This window comes from Abramis brama, assembly GCF_963993115.1.
Source record: "Abramis brama genome assembly, chromosome: 2".
In the NCBI taxonomy this organism is placed as follows: domain Eukaryota; kingdom Metazoa; phylum Chordata; class Actinopteri; order Cypriniformes; family Leuciscidae; genus Abramis; species Abramis brama.
The window spans coordinates 136,587-160,000 of NC_139964.1; the positions used below are offsets into that span (position 1 = coordinate 136,587).

The following is a 23,414-nucleotide window of genomic DNA, read 5'->3' on the forward strand; positions in this document are numbered from 1 at the left end:
AAGTGCAGGTTCTCTCTTTATTCAAGTTCAAACTGTTAGAAAACAGCACAAAACGTTTTTCAGTGTGTAAATTAAATTTAACATTTTAAGTAAATTAAACATTTTATGCTTATACTTCTTAAAAGCTTAAATTTTTCTTTGTGTGTAACCTGACACGTTTACCTGCTTATCGACTTGATTTATATAAACCTGCTACATTTCAAAATGTACCAACCTCAAATATTTAAACCTGGGAACACCTCAATGTTCCAAGCTTCCTTAAAATAACCCTGGGAATAATGTTGTCAACTTGGGTATTTTAACATTTTAAAAATGTGACGACACCAGCATTTCCCTCTATCATTTTGAGCAGATTCTTAAACACCTCTGATTGGCCATTGGGTTCATGTGCTCAACAAATATGTCTCTGATTGGCTACAATGATCAACGCTTCATAAACAGGTTGTAAATAGACATCTTTGACACTCTTCATCGAGCACTTACACAGATACACACAGGAGCGTTAGTTAACTTATGTTCACATTTCCCTCATTCATGTGTTGAGCGCCACCTCCAGGAGACATGAAGTAGTGACACTGAGGAGGGAAATCTGTTTACAGCCTTATTTTATTAATTAAATATCGATATTTGGTGCCAGCGTAGCAATTATCGTAGTGGATGGAGAAAGACAGTGATATATCGCCTGATCCACATTTGGTCCCACCCCTTATGGTAGCATTATTGTGTGGTTGGATATTCCAGCTACATCCAGAGAGGCAGAGCTAGACTCCACACTCCACCCATGGCTCAGCAAACGAGCAGCTCTCTGATTGGTGGGATTATATGAAGAAGCCCCGCCCACTAATTAGGGGAAGGAAGGGAAGCACATTGAACACAGAGCTCATCACGTGATGTTCAATCTTCGAGGATAATCGCTCCTTCTTCTACAGTTTCGTTTCTTCTCTCTCGTACAGTCCAGTGAGTCTGTGTTTGTTCATCATCTAGTATTCACACTCACACTCACACACACACACACACACACACACACACACACACACACACACACACACACACAGTCTGAGCCTCCGTTGAGAAGCCTCGCGAGTCCGTCAGTGCGCGCACGCCCACAGGAGCGGCAGCAGGGCCGCGAGCAGCACGGGCGCGGGTGCGGGCAGTGCGCATGCGCAGGAGAGCGCTCTCCTCCTATGGCGCGGGCCGTTGCAGAGCGGGGTGTTGCAGCAGGAAATGCAGACCGAGTTCAGCTTCCCCGTGCAGAACTGCTGATACCCCGAGGACGCGATCAGGCACGCTCCTGACGAGGCGCACGACTTCCTGTAGTGGACCCCTACACACACACACACGCAGAGAGAGAGAGAGAGAGAGAGAGAGAGAGAGAGAGAGAGAGAGAGAGAGAGAGAGAGAGAGTGTGTGAGTATGTGTATGTGTGATAAAAACTCCTAATGCAATTTCAATATTTCTGTTCATTCGTCATTTCCATCAGTCTAATTGGCAACGTTCAAATGTTTCCATTTAATTATTTTCAAATTCTAAAGACAGACAAAAAAATATCAACAGCAGGTTTTTAAAGTACAGTCCACTAGAGACGCTGCATAATTTTTGTTGACAAGTAAATACAAAATCAAATACTGAAACATGTTATTAATTTAAACATGAATCAACAAATATAACATTTACTAGTAAAGATAAACTGGACTGTAATGAAATGTTGAGTGAGTCTTTTTATCAAAAGACAAAAACTAAATCATAAAAGTGTGTAAAATGAGCAGCATGACTGTAAGCCGAAGGTGAATCTGATGATAAACAGCTGGTTATTCTGTGCAGTGAACAATATAAAGCACTACTGTCATCGAGTGATGAGTTTAAATAGGGAAAAGTGATGAACTGAATGTAGAAGAAGTGGTTGTTCAGGAACAGGAAGTGATGTGTGCGCTCACCGTCCTCCATGACGAGCACTTCCTTCTGGCACATGTCCTGCACATTGACGGTGCAGTTAACAATGAAGTCTGGAGCGGAGCAGTCGTCCTGTCGCTCGTCCTCACACTGATAACACTGGATCTGCAGCGCCACGCTCAGGCCTGAGGGGTGACATCATCAACAACAACATCAGTGACATCATCATCAGTGACATCATCAGCAGCAGTCGTCCTGCCGCTCGTCCTCACACTGATAACTATTTCCACTACCACGTGACGTAACAGAAGAAGGGACCTAACCGTAAACAACATGGCCTCACCTGCTGTACTGCTTCTTTGCTTGGAGCAGGGAGACCGTCCACTGGAGATCCACATCCAGGAGTTCTTACATCTCGAGTGCCAAACTCATTACCCGGACCGCTAGGCACCCGAAGGCACATGTTCCAGCGGGCGGATTTCACTGCTTTCGTGGAGTGGGTACTGGTAAATAACAACTCGCCACTTACCATCGGCCCCGCTGAGGATGACAACGTTACCAGTCCCACTCCACCACCGCCAACAACCACCAGCGAATGACGTGACGGAGATGTTGCTTGAGCCCACCGCAGACAGTGGAGACCGGCCACCTGCGAGAGACGAGCCTGTACCGAGGATAAGGATGGAGAGCGTCATCGCCACGGAGCCCGGACCACCGACAGAGTCTGACCAGGTGCGTGAGCCGGCAACACTGTGCGTCGAGGGAGTGATTGTAGAGCTTGAGGGCTGGGAGGATAGGCCTAGCCACAACCCTACTGCTATGAAAGTGTGTATGTTAAACTCTGGCATATATTTTGAGGAACTAAAGAACTTTTTTTTTTTAGGTAGATCTTATTGACTTTTGTGGGGAGGTTATACCCAGTACCCCTGTATCTCCAGCGTCCCTGGTTTCTCCAGAATTCCCGCCCAGCCTCCTCAATCAGCCAGTTCCTCAGCCCCGCCTCCGCCTATGTCATTCAGTCTCTCGCCATCTTCTGTAAAGTTCCAAATGTCTTCAGGCAACCAGCTCCATCCAGCACAGAGGATCCCCTGTCTCCACCTCCCGCCTCAGTGTCCATCGCTCCATCTCGGCCTGTCGACACTTCGGCTCCACCCTGGCTCCTTCCTCCCTCGCCTCCACTGGAAACCATTGGCCATACGGCTTCTCCGGGTTCCTTTGTCCCTCCAGCTCCGACTTGGTCAGCCATCGACCTGCCTGCACCTTCGGCTCCGTTTGGCTCCGTCTTGCTCCATCTTCCCCGACTCCGCCTCCGTCCTCGGTTCCACCGGCTCAGCCGCTGTCCTCTGGATTTCCGGTTCCCCCTCGGCTCATTCGCATAACAACAGTGTTTGGTGCTCGTGAACGCAAACGTTGAAACAGGTTCCAAGGTGCAAGTGTTGAAAATTTTTGAAAAACTTTAGCATCTCTGCGTTAACTTCAAAAGTGTTATTAACCTCAAATCTGAAATTAACCTCACCAAATTATTTGTCTGCCCTTAAAAATGTATAATACAGAATTATTTATCGCTTCCGCGTATCCATGCAAACTGGAATTATTTTTACAACGTTTCATCTGAAGGAGGCCTTCACAGGGGAGAGACTAGTAGACGCTTATCCAGGCGCAGGTCCTGGAGTGTGTGTGTGTGTGTGTGTGTGTGTGTGTGTGTGTGTGTCAGATCTGGAGTGTGTGTGTGTGTGTGTGCGTGTGTGCGTGTGTGTGTCCAGGCACAGGTCCTTCATCAAATCTGGATACGGCCTGGATCCGGCGGACTGCGGTAAACCTCGGGATAAACAGAGAGACTAATATTAGCGTAGATGCCATTCTTCTTATGATGTAACGAGTACATCAGGATTTATGGGAAGTGTTCCCGGTTCCGGCTGACCTAATCTATGCAGCCTAACACTGAACTATAGAAGTCTATAATGTATTATGTGAATGCTAGGTCAAAGAGATGTGTCTTTAATCTGGCTTTGAACTGACAGAGTGTGTCTGCTTCCCGGACAATGGTAGGAAGACTGTTCCAAAGTTTTGGTGCTAAATAGGAGAAGGATCTGCCGCCAGCAGTCGATATTTTTAAATTTACATGATGTTTAATAGGGAGCCAGTGCAGTGTTGACAGAACCGGGCTAATATGGTCATACTTCCTGGTTCTGGTAAGAACTCGAGCTGCTGCGTTCTGGACCAGCTGTAGTTTGTTTATTAAGCGTGCAGGGCAACCACCCAGTAGAGCATTACAATAATCTAGCCTTGAGGTCATGAACGCATGAACTAACTGTTCCGCATTTGTCAATGAGAGCATATGACGTAATTTAGATATATTTTTAAGGTGGAAAAATGCGGTTTTACAGATACTAGACACGTGACTTTCAAATGAAAGATTGGTATCAAAGAGCACACCCACACACACACTCACACACACACACACCCAGGTTCCTAACCGACGAGGAAGACTTAACAGAGCAGCCATCGAGTGTTAGACAGTATTCTAGGTTATTACGTGAGGAAGTTTTTTGTCCAATAATTAGAAACTCTGTTTTTTCAGAATTTAGAAGCAGGAAATTACGAGTCATCCAATTTTTTATATCAGCTGTGCATTCTGTTAATTTTGTGAATTGGTAAGTTTCGTGAGGTTTTGAAGAAATATACAGCTGAGTATCGTCAGCATAACAGTGGAAGCTAATTCCATGTTTCCTAATGATATCTCCTAATGGTAGCATGTACAGAGTGAACAGCAGCGGTCCTAGTACTGAGCCTTGTGGTACGCCATACTGAACTTGTGATCGATGAGACATCTCTTCATTTACTGCTACAAACTGATAACGGTCAGATAAGTATGATTTAAACCATGCTAGTGCAATTCCACTAATGCCAACATAGTTTTTGAGTCTATTTAAAAGAATGTTGTGGTCAATGGTGTCAAACGCAGCACTGAGATCGAGTAACACTAATAGAGAGATACAACCACGATCGGATGATAAGAGCAAATCATTTGTGACTCTAACGAGAGCAGTCTCGGTACTATGGTACGGTCTAAATCCTGACTGGAAATCCTCAAAGATGTCATTTCTTTCTAAAAAGGAACACAGTTGTGAGGATACCGCCTTTTCTAGTATCTTTGACAGAAAAGGTAGATTCGAGATCGGCCTGTAATTGACTAATTCTGTAGGATCAAGTTGTGTTTTTTTAACAAGCGGTTTAATCATAGCCAGCTTAAAGTTTTTTGGTACGTATCCTAGAGACAAAGATGAATTAATGATATTAAGAAGAGGATCTATGACCTCTGGAAGCATCTCTTTCAGTAGCTTAGTCGGTATAGGGTCTAACATACATGTTGTCGATTTAGGTGATTTAACGAGTTTAGTAAATTCTTCCTCTCCTATAGCAACGAACGAATCAAATTTTTCCTCAGGGAGACTACAATGCACTGCCTGATGTGATACTGTAGTAGACGGTTGCATAGTTATAATTGTTTTTCTAATATAATCAATCTTATAAGTGAAGAAGTTCATAAAGTCATTACTGCTGTGCTGCTTGGAAACATCTGGGGTTGAAGCTTTATTTTTCGTTAGTTTAGCCCAGGGGTCACCAAACTTTTTTCTCTGGGGGCCACATCATCGTTCCTGACTGTGATGGGGGGGCCGGGGCTGGGTCAGCTATATAACATAGAATTGTATGACCCAGACCAAAATGACCACCAGTAGGGCTCATTGTGTAGTAGAGATTACTAGCCTGGCACAGCCATCCCCACTACTATGTCCAGGCACAGCCATCCTCCGAATCCTGTCTTCTCTTGCTTGCCCTAGCAAGCTAGCATACTCTTTGTGGCGGGTTTCGTGGTGACACTTTCTTTACATATAATACAAACTGCACGGTCCTTACACTGAACAAAAAAATAATCGTTGGTCCACTGTTCTTTGAAAACTCTGCACTCTCTATCAACTTTTAGTTTAACGCTAGCCATTTTGCTGTCCTGAACACTGACAGTTATCTGACAGTTCTCTGCGCATGCGTTGTCTGTCACTGCTTGATCTCGAGCATTTCGGGTGACGAAAATTCGGAAAATTCGGAAAATTGTAACTGAAAAAAAATCTACAAAATACCAGATGCAGACATGTTATTTTCCAAAAAGCAATTTAAAAAATTGGCCATGACGACTTTTGAGGATTGCCTCATAGGGCCGCTTCAAGTAGTGGGGGGCAGAGGGGCTGGGGGGCCAGTCAAAGGGGGGTGGCGGGCCTGAGTCGGCCCTTAGTTTGGTGACCCATGGTTTAGCCACTGTATCAAATAAATACCTAGGGTTGTGTTTGTTTTCTTCAAGTGTTAAAAAATAAGCAGATCTAGCAGCTTTTAAGGCCTCTCTGTACGTGCTCTCTCTCCATGAAATGAGATGTTTTCTTCCAGTTGCGCTCCTTTTTCTTTTCCACTGGTGATAAAATCATCAACATCAGTTGACATCTTTAACGGTGACATCACCGTCATCATCATCATTCAGTTCAGTTCAATAACTTTAGTATCCCCACAGGCTCAACAAACAACACAACAACATTCAACACACGCCTCTGTTAAACCTCTAGATTCATCTGAAGATCCTGCTAGAAACAGCAGTGGCAGCTGAATAAAGTTCTTCTTATCCCAGCCGTTTCCACCAGAATAACAGGAGCTTTCCTCTTTCAGATCAGACACAGTCCGTGTTTCTCAACAGTAATATTAGCAGCATCTTTATAATCCTTCAGAGTCTACTGAAGCGGGATTAAAGTGAGCACAGACGCCATAAGTGATTAATACACAACTATCAGAACGTCCTTTTCAATATTAACCCTCCTCAAACACCGTCTGAATGCTTATCTAATGTAAGCGGGAGTCGGCCTCTGTTTTCATCATCTTCATCATCAGCTTTAACTGTGTGACATCCATCAACTCTTCGTTTTACTGGTTATATTTCATTCATATTTTCTAGGGTTAGTTTGTTTATTTGTGATCATAGAGTTAATTACATTCCTTCATACAAACACAGTCATAACTGATTACATAATCAGATTTCTAAATTTATACACTTGTAAGTAGATTATATTATGCTGTGAAATACTCATAATTAGACTTCAGTTACATTGTTATTTTTAATTCTCACAATGGCAGTAAATCATTAATAATTCTCACTAATATTTGCGTTCAGAAAGTCCTCCCGGTTTGAGAAATTACTCCAGTCTGAGACAGCGCATAACCGTAACAATTACTGTAAAAAAACGTAACATTTAATGCACTTGATTTTCAAGATTATCCTGTTTAAATCTATGAAGGCTAAAGGTCCACAGTAATCTAAAAGTATCAAATCATGATCAGAAATGTGTAATGGATTATGTTAATAACTACAGTTTTCACCATGTCATATATATTGAATAATGCAGCAAATACGCCTGAAATAAGCTATTAATACGGTTTAAATGTCAGATATGCACAAATATATTCATATGAGAATTTACAATAATTCTGACACAATTTTGCATTAAAAAAGGATCAAAACAAAAATCTTATTCTGATTTCTCCAACGGGGAATAGAAATATATTTATATATTCTTGAAATGCTTTACAAGTTTCATTTGTTAACATTAGTAAACATGAACTAACGATGAACAATACTTCTGCAGCATTTATTAATCTTAATGTTAATAAATCTGTGCATATGTTTATGCATTTTTAAAATCAGTGTATTTCTGACATTAGATTATTCACAGGAACAAACAAAAAACAATATGTATTTTTATTAACTAACATTAACAGAGATCAATAAATGTAAAATCATGTTTCTTGTAGTTGTATTTACCGGTGTAATAAATGCATTGCTGTTGTCAGCTCGCGCTCCTGTAAACTGCCGAGAGTCATCACACATCAGCTAGTGTTTGCTTAACTGCCTTCATTCATATAAGAGTCTAATCTGACCAAATACAAACAAAATGTGTTTAATGGTCAAGAAAATCACAATTTCATTTCTTGTTTGAGGGTGAAATATGAGGTTTTTCTCCTGTACATCACATAAATTGTTTTTTAATGGAAAAGGTGTAATTAAATGTTTAGCATGTTTATAAACTGAATCGCAGTTTTAAAAAACAGGAACTGCTAAATTATCATTCATAAATCCTAATTTCCGTCTGTCATAATTCAAGCGAATTCCCAAAATATGTGCGTATAAAATAACAACAATTAAACAACAAAAACACGTCACCCTTTTGTGAAACTAAGGCATGAATTAAGCATCATTAATAAGTGTCACAGTGTGTGTAGAATCAGTCACACACACAACACACACACACACACACACACACACACACACACACACACACAAGCTAAAACACTAATTTAACTGAAAATCTAAAATCAGGCTTTATCTGTCGTTTTATTTCAGAATTTAAAATTGGCATACGATTAAAGCCCATTAAAATCACAGGCCATTAATTATAACTCAATCATTTAAAGCCTCTTCAATAAACTCACTGCTGCTGGTTAATCATGTGTGTGTGTGAGAGAGAACACACTCACCCGCCGTCAGCACGATCGCCAGTAGAGTCACACACAGCCGCATCACCGGCACCGCGAGCGAGCGAGCGTCAGACTGACCGAACCCGAGTCTGCGCCTTTACTCACAGCACGCGACGCGACGCCCGCGCCACTGAACTCGCCGTGACTCGCGTCTGAATGAAGAGAGAGAGAGGGGTGGAGGGAGAGAGAGAGAGAGAGAGAGAGAGAGAAAGAGAGAGAAAGAGAGAGAGAGAGAGATTATATATATACACACACACACACACACATGATTTCTGTATTATAATCCTTTTTATTTTATTGTATTTATTAATCTTTATTTATTTTATTATTATTGTTTTATGTTTTGAGTATTATTATTTTTGCTATATCTAGCCATGAATATATATAATATTATCTTTTTTAATTTAACTAGTATTATTATTTTCTGTACTAAATGTTCTAAATCATTTTCCATGTTGTTTTGATGCTTTGGCAATACAAAATGTATTTTTTGGGGGGGGGGGGGGGTAGAGAGAGAGAGATAGAGAGAGAGAGAGAGAGAGAGAGAGAGAGAGAGAGAGAGAGAGAGAGAGAGAGCAGCAATTATAAAAACATCAGAGACACTTATTTCACACAAATAGCGCAGATTTTACCTCAATTCCAACAAGCGAGCCTCATAAACAAACTGTGTTATATTTTGGGAGAGAAAGAAGAGTGTATTCATCCGGCAGCGCAGTGTGTGTTCTCCTGCCATCATATGAGGGACACTTTTCCCTTAAACTGATTTCTGTACTTATTTTTTATTTATTTATTTATTTATTTATTTTTATTGTCATATATTTATGTATAATATGGATTTTTTTTGTTCCCCTTTTATTTATCTGTATGTTTGTATAAGTCTATTGCTATTTTACACAGTCATGCCAATACAGCTCATTTGAAATTTAAATTGAGAGAGAAGAGAGAGAGAAGAGAGAGAGAGAGGGGAGAGAGAGAGAGAAGAGAGAGAGAGAGAGAGAGAACTCACCCCAGTAAACACATCATCAGAGAAAAGAAGATTTAAGATTATTAAAACAATAATGATGTGCACTGATAAATCATTTAGAACAAACAATGTAATATTCCATAAAAAAATAGAGAATTGTCCATTTTGATTTCAGGGAGACTCCAAGCATGTTGACGTGTTTTTATTCTGAGCATTTACAGTTTATAATTTAACATATACACACACATTAACAACGTGTGTGAACGTGTCTTACAGAAAGTGTCTCCAAAAGTATGCTGGAGTGTGTGTGTGTGTGTGTGTGTGTGTGTGTGTGTGTGTGTGTGTGTGTGTGTGTGTGTCACATTGATGAATGAGGGTGTGTATGTACCGTGAGGATTGTGACAGTAGAGGTAGGAGTTTACGCCCCTCTCCTGAGCGTGTGTGAAGGGTTATTAAACACACTTTAATCTCACACACACACACACACACACACACACACACACACACACACACACACACACACACACACACACATTAGATGCTGCTGTTTGATAAGTGCGATTTATGCTTTACTGTACTTTAAGAGCTCATGAATAATGAAACCCGATCAATAGAAACTGATGCTGGGTTATGAACACCATCTGAGTCTGTGTTCTTGTGTGTGTTACTCTGAGACACACGCCTCTGCTAAACCAAAACCAGCTTTTCACAATTACTGCCCATTTTTTAAACCATTTGGCTTTTTAAACACTTTACACACTTATTCTCGTGTTCACACTCAAATAATCAGATGGAGTGAAGTGTATTATGTGAGCTGAGAGGATCGAGATCAGTGTTATGGGCCGATCCCCTAAAAGTTGCTAACCCAGAATATTCCTCAAACCCAAAGCGGGACAGCAGCCAGAACACAACCCAACACAACCCAAACCCAGAACACGACACTAACCCAACACAACCCAACACTAACCCAAACCCAGAACACGACACTAACGCAAACACAACCCAACACTAACCCAAACACTAACCCAACACAACCCAACACAACCCAACACAACCCAACACTAACCCAAACACTAACCCAAACACTAACCCAACACTATCCCAACACTAACCCAAACACTAACCCAAACACTAACCCAAACACTAACCCAACACTATCCCAACACTAACCCAAACACAACCCAACACTAACCCAAACACTAACCCAAACACTAACCCAACACTATCCCAACACTAACCCAAACACAACCCAACACTAACCCAAACACTAACCCAAACACTAACCCAACACTAACCCAACACTAACCCAAACACTAACCCAAACACTAACCCAACACTAACCCAAACACTATCCCAACACTAACCCAAACACTAACCCAACACTAACCCAACACTAACCCAAACCCAGAACACGACACTAACCCAACACAACCCACCACTAACCCAAACCCAGAAAACGACACTAACCCAAACACAACCCAACACTAACCCAAACACTAACCCAACACAACCCAAACCCAGAACACGACACTAACCCAACACAACCCAACACTAACCCAAACCCAGAACACGACACTAACCCAAACACAACCCAACACTAACCCAAACACTAACCCAACACAACCCAACACAACCCAACACTAACCCAAACACTAACCCAACACTAACCCAAACACTAACCCAACACTAACCCAAACCCAGAACACGACACTAACCCAAACACTAACCCAACACTAACCCAACACTAACCCAAACCCAGAACACGACACTAACCCAACACTAACCCAAACCCAGAACACGACACTAACCCAACACAACCCAACACTAACCCAAACCCAGAACACGACACTAACCCAACACAACCCAACACTAACCCAAACACAACCCAACACTAACCCAAACACTAACCCAACACAACCCAACACAACCCAACACTAACCCAAACACTAACCCAACACTAACCCAAACACTATCCCAACACTAACCCAAACACTAACCCAACACTAACCCAAACCCAGAACACGACACTAACCCAAACACTAACCCAACACTAACCCAACACTAACCCAAACCCAGAACACGACACTAACCCAACACTAACCCAAACCCAGAACACGACACTAACCCAACACAACCCAACACTAACCCAAACCCAGAACACGACACTAACCCAACACTAACCCAACACTAACCCAAACACTAACCCAACACTAACCCAACACTAACCCAAACACTAACCCAACACTAACCCAAACACTATCCCAACACTAACCCAAACACTATCCCAACACCAACCCAACACTAACCCAATACTAACCCAACACTAACCCAACACTAACCCAAACACTAACCCAACACTAACCCAAACCCAATACTAACCCAACACTAACCCAACACAACCCAACACTAACCCAAACCCAGAACACGACACTAACCCAACACAACCCAACACTAACCCAAACACTAACCCAACACTAACCCAACACTAACCCAAACACTATCCCAACACTAACCCAAACACTATCCCAACACTAACCCAATACTAACCCAACACTAACCCAACACTAACCCAAACACTAACCCAACACTAACCCAAACCCAATACTAACCCAACACTAACCCAACACTAACCCAAACCCAATACTAACCCAAACACTACCCCAATACTAACCCAATACTAACCCAACACTAACCCAACACTAACCCACTAACCCAAACACTAACCCAACACTAACCCAACACTAACCCAAACACTAACCCAACACTAACCCAACACTAACCCAACACTAACCCAAACACTAACCCAACACTAACCCAACACTAACCCAAACACTACCCCAACACTAACCCAACACTAACCCAAACCCAGAACACGACACTAACCCAAACACTAACCCAACACTAACCCAACACTAACCCAAACCCAGAACACGACACTAACCCAACACTAACCCAAACCCAGAACACAACACTAACCCAACACTAACCCAACACTAACCCAAACCCAGAACACACTAACCCAACACTAACCCAAACACTACCCCAACACTAACCCAACACTAACCCAAACCCAGAACACGACACTAACCCAAACACTAACCCAACACTAACCCAAACCCAGAACACGACACTAACCCAACACTAACCCAAACCCAGAACACACTAACCCAACACTAACCCAAACACTACCCCAACACTAACCCAACACTAACCCAACACTAACCCAAACCCAGAACACGACACTAACCCAAACACTAACCCAACACTAACCCAACACTAACCCAACACTAACCCAAACCCAGAACACGACACTAACCCAAACACTAACCCAACACTAACCCAAACCCAGAACACGACACTAACCCAACACTAACCCAAACCCAGAACACAACACTAACCCAACACTAACCCAACACTAACCCAACACTAACCCAAACACTAACCCAACACTAACCCAAACCCAGAACACAACACTAACACAACACTAACCCAAACCCAGAACACAACACTAACCCAACACTAACCCAACACTAACCCAAACACTAACCCAACACTAACCCAAACCCAGAACACAACACTAACCCAACACTAACCCAAACCTAGAACACGACACTAACCCAAACAATAACCCAACACTAACCCAACACTAACCCAACACTAGCCCAAACCCAGAACACGACACTAACCCAAACACTAACCCAACACTAACCCAAACCCAGAACACGACACTAACCCAATACTAACCCAAACCCAGAACACAACACTAACCCAACACTAACCCAAACCCAGAACACAACACTAACCCAACACTAACCCAACACTAACCCAAACCCAGAACACACTAACCCAACACTAACCCAAACACTACCCCAACACTAACCCAACACTAACCCAAACACTACCCCAACACTAACCCAAACCCAGAACACAACACTAACCCAACACTAACCCAAACCTAGAACACGACACTAACCCAAACAATAACCCAACACTAACCCAACACTAACCCAACACTAGCCCAAACCCAGAACACGACACTAACCCAAACACTAACCCAACACTAACCCAACACTAACCCAAACCCAGAACACGACACTAACCCAACACTAACCCAAACCCAGAACACAACACTAACCCAACACTAACCCAACACTAACCCAAACCCAGAACACACTAACCCAACACTAACCCAAACACTACCCCAACACTAACCCAACACTAACCCAAACACTACCCCAACACTAACCCAAACCCAGAACACAACACTAACCCAACACTAACCCAAACCTAGAACACGACACTAACCCAAACAATAACCCAACACTAACCCAACACTAACCCAACACTAGCCCAAACCCAGAACACGACACTAACCCAAACACTAACCCAACACTAACCCAACACTAACCCAAACCCAGAACACGACACTAACCCAACACTAACCCAAACCCAGAACACAACACTAACCCAACACTAACCCAACACTAACCCAAACCCAGAACACACTAACCCAACACTAACCCAAACACTACCCCAACACTACCCCAACACTAACCCAAACACTAACCCAAACCCAGAACACAACACTAACCCAACACTAACCCAAACCTAGAACACGACACTAACCCAAACACTAACCCAACACTAACCCAACACTAACCCAAACCTAGAACACGACACTAACCCAAACACTAACCCAACACTAACCCAACACTAGCCCAAACCCAGAACACAACACTAACCCAACACTAGCCCAAACCCAGAACACGACACTAACCCAAACACTAACCCAACACTAACCCAACACTAACCCAAACCCAGAACACGACACTAACCCAACACTAACCCAAACCCAGAACACAACACTAACCCAACACTAACCCAACACTAACCCAAACCCAGAACACACTAACCCAACACTAACCCAAACACTACCCCAACACTACCCCAACACTAACCCAAACACTAACCCAAACCCAGAACACAACACTAACCCAACACTAACCCAAACCCAGAACACAACACTAACCCAAACACTAACCCAAACCCAGAACACAACACTAACCCAACACTAACCCAAACCCAGAACACGACACTAACCCAAACCCAGAACACGACACTAACACTAACCCTAACCCAACACTAACCCAACACTAACCCAAACCCAGAACACGACACTAACCCAACACTAACCCAAACCCAGAACATGACACTAACCCAACACTAACCCAAACCCAGAACACGACACTAACCCAACACTAACCCAAACCCAGAACACGACACTAACCCTAACCCAACACTAACCCCTAAAGTCCCAGTCCCGGGTCAGGCGCTGGACTGAGGACACGCCCGTGCTCAGCTCACCCTCTCGCCCAGTCCTCAGTGGGTTCAAGATCATCAGTAAAGCTGAGTAAAGTAAACCAGGTAAAGTTCTCCTGATAATGAGTTTTCTTTGGATCAAAACAAAAAGTTCCTTCAAATGTTCCCTGAATGTCAGTGAAAGTCCTGCGGGCGTCGTGAGGGTTGTTGGCCAAAACCTCAGTCTGGGTTTCAGCTGGGCAGAACCACAGCAGGAGATATAACGAAATAAGACATAATGAAATAAGATATAATGAAAGTGAGCGGGTGGTCAAACTCAGAAATTCATAAACGCCATTAAAAACAGTGAGAGTGTAAAGACATCCACTGAAGGCAAGAACCCGTGTGCAGCATTTACTCACACGTAATAGTGATTTCAGCGCAATTTCCCACGCATATTGTTTTCAGAGAAACACGCGATCAACGAAAAACGAAGCCTCATTTTCTTTCCAGTCACGTGAATGCTTCACTTTGCGTGTCGGAATGTTTGAACCCAGACCACTACTCTACAGGTTTTTGGAAGTTTAAGTCCATTTACTAACATTATTATTTATTAATAAATAAGCCTATAGCCTATGTTACATGATCATATATTCTGACACATAAACAGCATAGAAGCCATAAAATAATTAGACCAACATTTACTTGCATCAAGCAACTCTGTTGGTATTTTTAGGGTTAGTATTAATATAATTGTTACATTTAATTTATTGCCACACTTTAATATATGAATTATATTATCAGAGAGTGCCGAAATTGTGTTGCAATGATAAGATCTTTTCATACTCGATCAACAGACTGTCCGTCATTTGCTCAATGCTCATCACTGCAGCCTTTCATGTGATGGGAATAGATCATTATGATCAATACTTTTCACAATTCCTTAATCTCGATAGCTGTTATAGTAAAAACGTCTCACAGCCAATCACAGCAGTGGGCGTTTACACTGAAGACTCACAGCCAATCACAGCAGTGGGCGTTTACACTTAAGTCTCACAGCCAATCACAGCAGTGGGCATTTACACTTAAGTCTCACAGCCAATCACAGCAGTGGGCGTTTACACTGAAGACTCACAGCCAATCACAGCAGTGGGCGTTTACACTTAAGTCTCACAGTCAATCACAGCAGTGGGCGTTTCCACTGAAGACTCGCAGCCAATCACAGCAGTGGGCGTTTCCACTGAAGACTCACAGCCAATCACAGCAGTGGGCGTTTACACTTAAGTCTCACAGTCAATCACAGCAGTGGGCGTTTACACTGAAGTCTCACAGTCAATCACAGCAGTGGGCATTTCCACTGAAGACTCGCAGCCAATCACAGCAGTGGGCGTTTCCACTGAAGTCTCACAGTCAATCACAGCAGTGGGCGTTTCCACTGAAGACTCGCAGCCAATCACAGCAGTGGGCGTTTCCACTGAAGTCTCACAGCCAATCACAGCAGTGGGCGTTTACACTGAAGTCTCACACAGACACGCCCCTTCAAACAGAGCATTCAAATCAGAGGCTAAAATCAGGCTTGGAAAAATGCCCTTAATTTACAAATTATGACAATTTTTGATGTTAAAACCATACTAACATTATAAGGGCACCCCAGGAAACATTATAAAATAATAAAATAATCCAGTCTATGAACCCTTTAACAGTAGTTATTAATGTTATAAAACACCTGTGTGACATCATTAACCAATGTGGTTGAACGACCAATTTAAGACAATACAGTTTCGGGAAACAGTCGTGACTAGCTAGTTGATTTCTTCAAGTAGTGAAGCAGCGAGTTACAGCGTTATACGGGAAACACAACCCAGCTCTGGTAATCTAAATATCAGATCCGTTTTTTTAATAATAAAAAAAAAAGATTTAAAACACAATGAATGAATGAAAGCTAAATCCATAAAAAGATCCCATCAAGTTAAAGTTCATTTATGGAGCACATTTAAAAAAAAAAAACATCAAACTCTTATACATCTTAAACAACATCATAGCTATGGAGAAAGATGTCACATTTAAATGGCTCGCACGAACAAAGGATGAAACAAAAGACATAAATAAAACAAGGGAGAAACACTAGGAGATTTGAGCTTTCCACAGTAACATAAACATCAGCAACACTGGGCAAAGGAACAGAATGCAACTCTTAAATACACAGGGAATGGACTAAAACTGAACAGAAACAGGTGTGAGGGACTAATTTACAATCAAGGAAACTGACTAGGAACTCAGGCAGGAACAGAACACAGAGAAACGCAACCAAAACTGAACATACATGTTACTATTTAAATAATAACCCTAACCCTAGACCTTACAAAAAAACAGAAGTGCATTTCACAACCTGGGGGCCGCAACTAAACACCCTTGGTTTCCAAGCGGGAACAGAGAGAAGTAACTGATGTGAAGAACGATGTACTTCTGAAAGCATATAGAGAGTAAAAAGCAGAGGACCCAAAACAGAGCCTTGTGGGACGCCTCGTGTAATCAGTGTTGAAGATGAGGCGTGATTATCAATACAGTTCTGTCATTAAGATATTAGGAAAACCAACTTAATGCAATACCACCTGGATACCAACAACCCTTTCAAGGCGATTTAACAGAATGCAGTGATGTACCGCAATCTATCGGCCCATGATCAAACCCCTACAAGGTTCTTTCAGCCAGCGCGGTTCAGTTTAGGGCTAGTTGTGCAGTTAGCAGGGCATCTTCATCCAACAGAGAAAATATCTCTATTTTCCAGGTGAAGCGTGTTTTGCATCATTCAAACACATGGTCCTGTCTGAAGATCGCTGATCCTCTGAGCTGAGGTGAACCACTCGTCCATATGACACTGAGAAACACACATACATTGAGCTTAAGTGGATCGATTACTGACTAGAACCACAGTCGCTTCATGCACATACACATGAGAAATTGAGCCAGACAGCGAAGCAAGACTGTAACCGGACTAAAGGACGTCGATCGACATCAGATGACACTGAATGTTCAGTGGAAACACCTCTTACGTGCTGCTGAAGGAGGTCGTACTGAACTATTAGCTGTTTATTCAGTGATAAAGAGAACTATACATTTGTCATATTGGCTGATAGGGATCGCTTTATAAAGAGATCGTTGACCCAAAAATCTAAATTTTGTCATCATTTACTCAAACCTGCATGGCTTTCTTTCTTCTGTGAAACACAAATGTGAACATTTGCAGGTAGATTTCTGTGTTCTTTTCACAACAAACTGAAACCAAACTCTTCATACCTTAAAAGAAAACAAACAAAAAAAAACAAACATAAAAAGCATCATAAAAAACCTGTGCACTACACATCTTCTTGGACTGATTGAAATGTTGAAGTGTTTATTTGCTGATAATATCTTCCTCCATATTTAATGAGTTGAAGACTGGATCTGTTTGATTCAAGAACAAATCGTTTTTGTGAACAGGACCAATTCATTGAAAATAACTCAAAAGAAGGATTAATTTACATTCAGATTCGTGTCTCTAATGAGAGCAGGGCCGAATTTACAGATGATCACTGAATGACGAATTAAACTGGTCTGTTTCTCAGACTAAACTATCATGACTTCAGTAATTGAGCACTTTTATAATATTTTAAGGATAGTGCTTCTGTGGTGTTTAATTAAAGTGCAATTAAATTATGTATTTTTTTTTGCAGCAATTAAAAATAAAAGAGCAATAATTGTCCTTTATGTTCCAATGAAGAAAGAAAGCCATAGAGGTTTGGGGTTTGGATCGACATGAATCAGAATCAGACTGCACTAACACACAAGGAATTTGATACTGTGTACTCTGTGTACTTACATACACGTATAATACAATAGAATAGAGAGAAAAAATTATATACGTGGAATTAAAGAGAAAACAATGCAATATATCTAGAAAAATGAAATAAATAGGAAAAAATTAATATACATTTAGATGGTAAGTAGAAGGCCTATTTACAGATGTACATATTAAGTTCTGTATATACAGTAGTACATTACTTCAGTTCCTTTACTGTACTGTATAAATATAAATGTGTATTTATATGAGAGTTATTATTGCCTAATGCCTAAATGGCACCAAAACCATAAGGATATAATATACATTTAGATGGAAGTAGAAGGCCTATGTATAAATGTACATATTAAGTCCTATATATACAACTGTATAAATATAAATATTTATCCAGTTGTATACAAGATGAATAAATGATGAATTTACTCTTTTAGCACCACCTTTTCATCCCACAATTTGTTGAGGTAATTTACACTTCACACTACATAAAAATAAAGCATTTAGCAACAAAAACACGACTCAGTGGCGGCCGAATAAACCTCAAGTGTGTGTGTGTCTGAAATTCCTCCGCTGTCCTGTTGTGTGTGTGTGTGTGTGTGTGTGTGTGTGTGTGTCTTGGTGATTTCACGCTGCTTGCATTTAATCAGTAAGTCGTCCACTGTTAAATACTGGGAAGAAAATATCACATGACATGGTAGGGCAAACCGATCGAAAGCAATTAGACAGAGGAGCAATCTGAATTATAGCAGTGTAGAGATACTGGACCCTCGGGCCAACACACACACACACACACCTCACATGGCCGTAATCACAAGACAATTAAGTTTAAAACGGGAGTGTATCAGGTAATTATTTTATAAAAGAAGAAGACGAGTACAATCAGGAGAGAGGAAGGACAGGCTGGACTAAAGCCTCGCCGATGCTTCAGAAAATCACCAACGACCGTCCTTCATATACATAATCGCTACCGTCACGCGTCACAGTCCACAGTCTTCAGCTCCTTTGTGTAACATTTTAAAGTCCAATGAAGATGAAAACGCTCAGGTTTCAAAATCAATGTGGATATTTATTAAATAAAACAAAACTTAAGTAAATCCACAGGCAGACAGCAACAAAACCGCAGAGATAACAAAACAATACCGGACAGAGAATGATAACTAAAGAGGAGCTTGAATATATAGTAATGATGAACTTCACGACTAATAACTGCTTTCTTGGTAAATGAATGTTCCATGGTAACTGATTAGTGGCTGGAAAAGGAGAACAAAGGAACACAGGAAACAGATAACTAAACAGGCAGAGAGGAAACTAAACCAAATTAGAACTAAATGGAATGTGACAGAACGCCCCCTCCGGGAAGGTGCGGCCCTGGTGAAGGGCAAGGGGCTGGTGAAGCACGGGAGACAGGAACAGATGCCTGCAAGAAAAGCCAAGGTGGTGGGAGGAGCCAGGCGTGGACCCAGAGATCAGCCAGGAAGATCGGCCACGATATAGTCGACAGAGGGAGGAGCCATGGTCAAGACTTAGCTGACGACACCCGGAGGACGACTGATTGAGATGAAGCCATTGGAAGAGGAGTCCCGGGGATGCAGACGGAGAGCAGATGGGACATAACGACACTGATGGCGTAGGAGATCAAGGTGGAGCTGCCGTAATGAGCGTTTGATGTGGAGCCAGAGGACTGAGGAGCCAGGTGGAGCCAGAGGAACGAGGAACAAGGTGAAGAACGGGAACGAGGAACAAGGTGGAGCCGGAGGAACGAGGAACAAGGTGGAGCCGGAGGAACGAGGAGCCAGGTGCAGCCAGAGGAACGAGGAACAAGGTGGAGCCAGAGGAACAAGGGCCGGTGGAGCTGGAAGAACAAGGAACAAGGTGAAGCCAGAGGAATGAGGAAGCCAGGTGGAGCCAGAGGTACGAGGGAGCCCGGTGGAGCCGGAGGAATGAGGAACAAGGTGGAGCCAGAGGAACGAGGGAGCCCGGGGGAGCAGGAGGAACGAGGAACAAGGTGGAGCCAGAGGAACGGGGGAGCCCGGGGGAGCCAGAGGAACGAGGAACAAGGTGGAGCCAGAGGAACGAGGGAGCCCGGGGGAGCCAGAGGAACGAGGAACAAGGTGAAGCCAGAGGTACGAGGGAGCCCGGTGGAGCCGGAGGAATGAGGAACAAGGTGGAGCCAGAGGAACGAGGAACACGGTGGAGCCAGAGGAATGAGGAAGCCAGGTGGAGCCAGAGGAACGAGGAACAAGGTGGAGTCGGAGGAATGAGGAACAAGGTGGAGCCGCCGTGCTGAGCGTTCAAGGCGGAGCCAGAGGAACGAGGAACACGGTGGAGCCAGAGGAATGAGGAAGCCAGGTGGAGCCAGAGGAACGAGGAACAAGGTGGAGCCGGAGGAATGAGGAACAAGGTGGAGCCGCCGTGCTGAGCGTTCAAGGCGGAGCCAGAGGAACGAGGAACAAGGTGGAGGCAGAGGAACGAGGGAGCCCGCTGGAGCCGGAGGAATGAGGAACAAGGTGAAGCCAGAGGAACGAGGAACAAGGTGAAGCCGGAGGAACGAGGAACAAGGTGGAGCCAGAGGAACGAGGGAGCCCGGTGGAGCCGGAGGAATGAGGAACAAGGTGGAGCCAGAGGAACGAGGAACACGGTGGAGCCAGAGGAACGAAAGAGCCCGGGGGAGCCAGAGGAACGAGGAACAAGGTGGAGCCAGAGGAACGAGGGAGCCCGGGGGAGCCAGAGGAACGAGGAACAAGGTGAAGCCAGAGGAACGAGGGAGCCCGGTGGAGCTGGAGGAATGAGGAACAAGGTGGAGCCAGAGGAACGAGGGAGCCCGGTGGAGCCGGAGGAATGAGGAACAAGGTGGAGCCAGAGGAACGAGGAACACGGTGGAGCCAGAGGAACGAGGGAGCCCGGTGGAGCCGGAGGAATGAGGAACAAGGTGGAGCCAGAGGAACGAGGGAGCCCGGTGGAGCCGGAGGAATGAGGAACAAGGTGGAGCCAGAGGAACGAGGAACAAGGTGGAGCCAGAGGAACGAGGGAGCCCGGTGGAGCCGGAGGAATGAGGAACAAGGTGGAGCCAGAGGAACGAGGAACACGGTGGAGCCAGAGGAACGAGGAACACGGTGGAGCCGGAGGAACGAGGGAGCCCAGTGGAGCCGGGAGGGCAATGGTCCCAGGTGGTGCCGAGGGAGGAAGGAGCCAAGGCAAAGCCGACAGGTCGGCAGGCCGAGGTGGAGTGATAGGCACAGATGCTGGAGGCGGAGCCATAGGATCCACCAGACTGGGAGAAGCCGGAGACTGGAAGACCTGAGGCTCATCCACACAGCACTGTGTTAGAGAAGAAGACGAGGGGTGAAGCGAAGACGGCTGGGCTCTGGGCTTGGCTGCGTGACGGGTGCGAAGTAAGGCTGGACGATAGTGATGGTCTCTTCCTCTGCTTTGCCCACAGTAAACGAAGATTCATTTACCCATTGCCCATATCCTCTTGGCACAACGGAGCGGGTTTATTTGTCCAGCCCACATCTAAACCCCTCCATCAGGGTGAGGTCATCAGGCAGAGCAGTAGCAGATGTCTATAAACTCCTCTAGAGTCTGCCAGGTCTCTCTCTCCTTGAGAAATTAAACTCACAGCACCGTTGGGCTTGCAGAAGCTCCTGGTGGGAGCCACGGTAATGGAGGCAATCTCCACAGTTTTAAAGGCCCGGTGTTCTGTAATGTTTTAAAGTCCAATGAAGATGAAAACGCTCTGGTTTCAAAATTAAAGTGGGTGTAGAATAAATAAGGTTAAATAAAACAAAACTCAGGTAAATCCACAGGCAGACAGCAATAATAAATAAAGGTGTGAAAAGTGTTATGAATGTTGAAATGTTCGAGTGATGCCGCAGATACTGGTCAGTGAAACTGTAATCGCATCTCTAACCGCTGCTTCTGTGGAGCGACTCACACTCGTCTGAAGCGGCAAATCAGTTCCTTGATGAGTTTAATGGTGTAATTGTACAGACAGGAGGCTTGCATCTTTCATTCGGCCGGACGGTGATCGTGTGTGTGTGTGTGTGTGTGTGTGTGATATAGATATAGAGTCTGTCTGTTTCTGGCAGCAGTGTTTTATTAAAGAGGCTTTTGCTCACTGGAGAGCTCCTGATAACTCCAGCTCTTCTCCATATCTCCCATCAGCCAGATCCTGTTTCTCCCATACAGCAGCTTCAGCCTGTCCTCTCCCTCTCCTCGCTTGCTCTCTTCATCTCTCCTTGACAAGAAAAACCTTCACAAGGGCAAACAAGATGAATAGCCTTTCTGCAGAGAGGAAAAAACCCTTTATTATTAGCCGACGGTTCTTAAAACACACACACAGATCTGAGCCTGCAGCAGCAAAGTGAATCAGATCACAAACAGCACACACACAATTACAACTTCTGGAGGATTCTGCTGGTAATAAAGGCAAATGGACGGAGAGCCGATCATTCACTCGATCTCTGCCTGAACCCGGGGCTGGTCTGCTTGAGCCGGGACTGGAGTGTGTGATTGAGTCTGGATGTGTTTTGTTCCCGTGGGCTGAAGATGAGTTTGAGTAATGCAGCGCTGCGTGATGGAGAGAGTAAACAGACGAGAGAGAGAGAGAGATCAGACTGATGAATTACATTAGTGTGTGTGTGTGTGTGTGTGTGTGTGTGTGTGTGTGTGAGAGAGATACGCATCAGTCTGCAGCACTTCTCTATCAATCTGCACTCAGATGCATAATGAGCTGTTTGTCTCCACAGAGATGCCTGACGGCAGTCTGTGTGAGTGTGTGTGTGAGTGTGTGAGTGTGTTTGTGTGTGTGTTGAGCTGCTGTCTAGAACTGTGCTGCATCTCTTCAGCTGCTTC

The 23,414-nt window shown here is 43.7% G+C and overlaps 1 protein-coding gene across 1 annotated transcript in view; it reads right to left on the reverse strand.

Annotated features, from left to right (window-relative positions):
• Positions 1-23,414, reverse strand: part of LOC311077311 (ly6/PLAUR domain-containing protein 1) — a 25,451-nt gene continuing 2,037 nt past the window's right edge. Inside the window, exons 2-4 of the mRNA XM_084105682.1 lie at positions 8,464-8,615; positions 1,935-2,075; positions 1-1,324 (exon numbers count right to left, since the gene is read on the reverse strand). Coding sequence (XP_083961808.1) covers positions 1,089-1,324; positions 1,935-2,075; positions 8,464-8,506 — 420 coding nt within the window. The 5' untranslated portion in view covers positions 8,507-8,615 and the 3' untranslated portion in view covers positions 1-1,088. The remainder of the gene's footprint in view (positions 1,325-1,934; positions 2,076-8,463; positions 8,616-23,414) is intronic.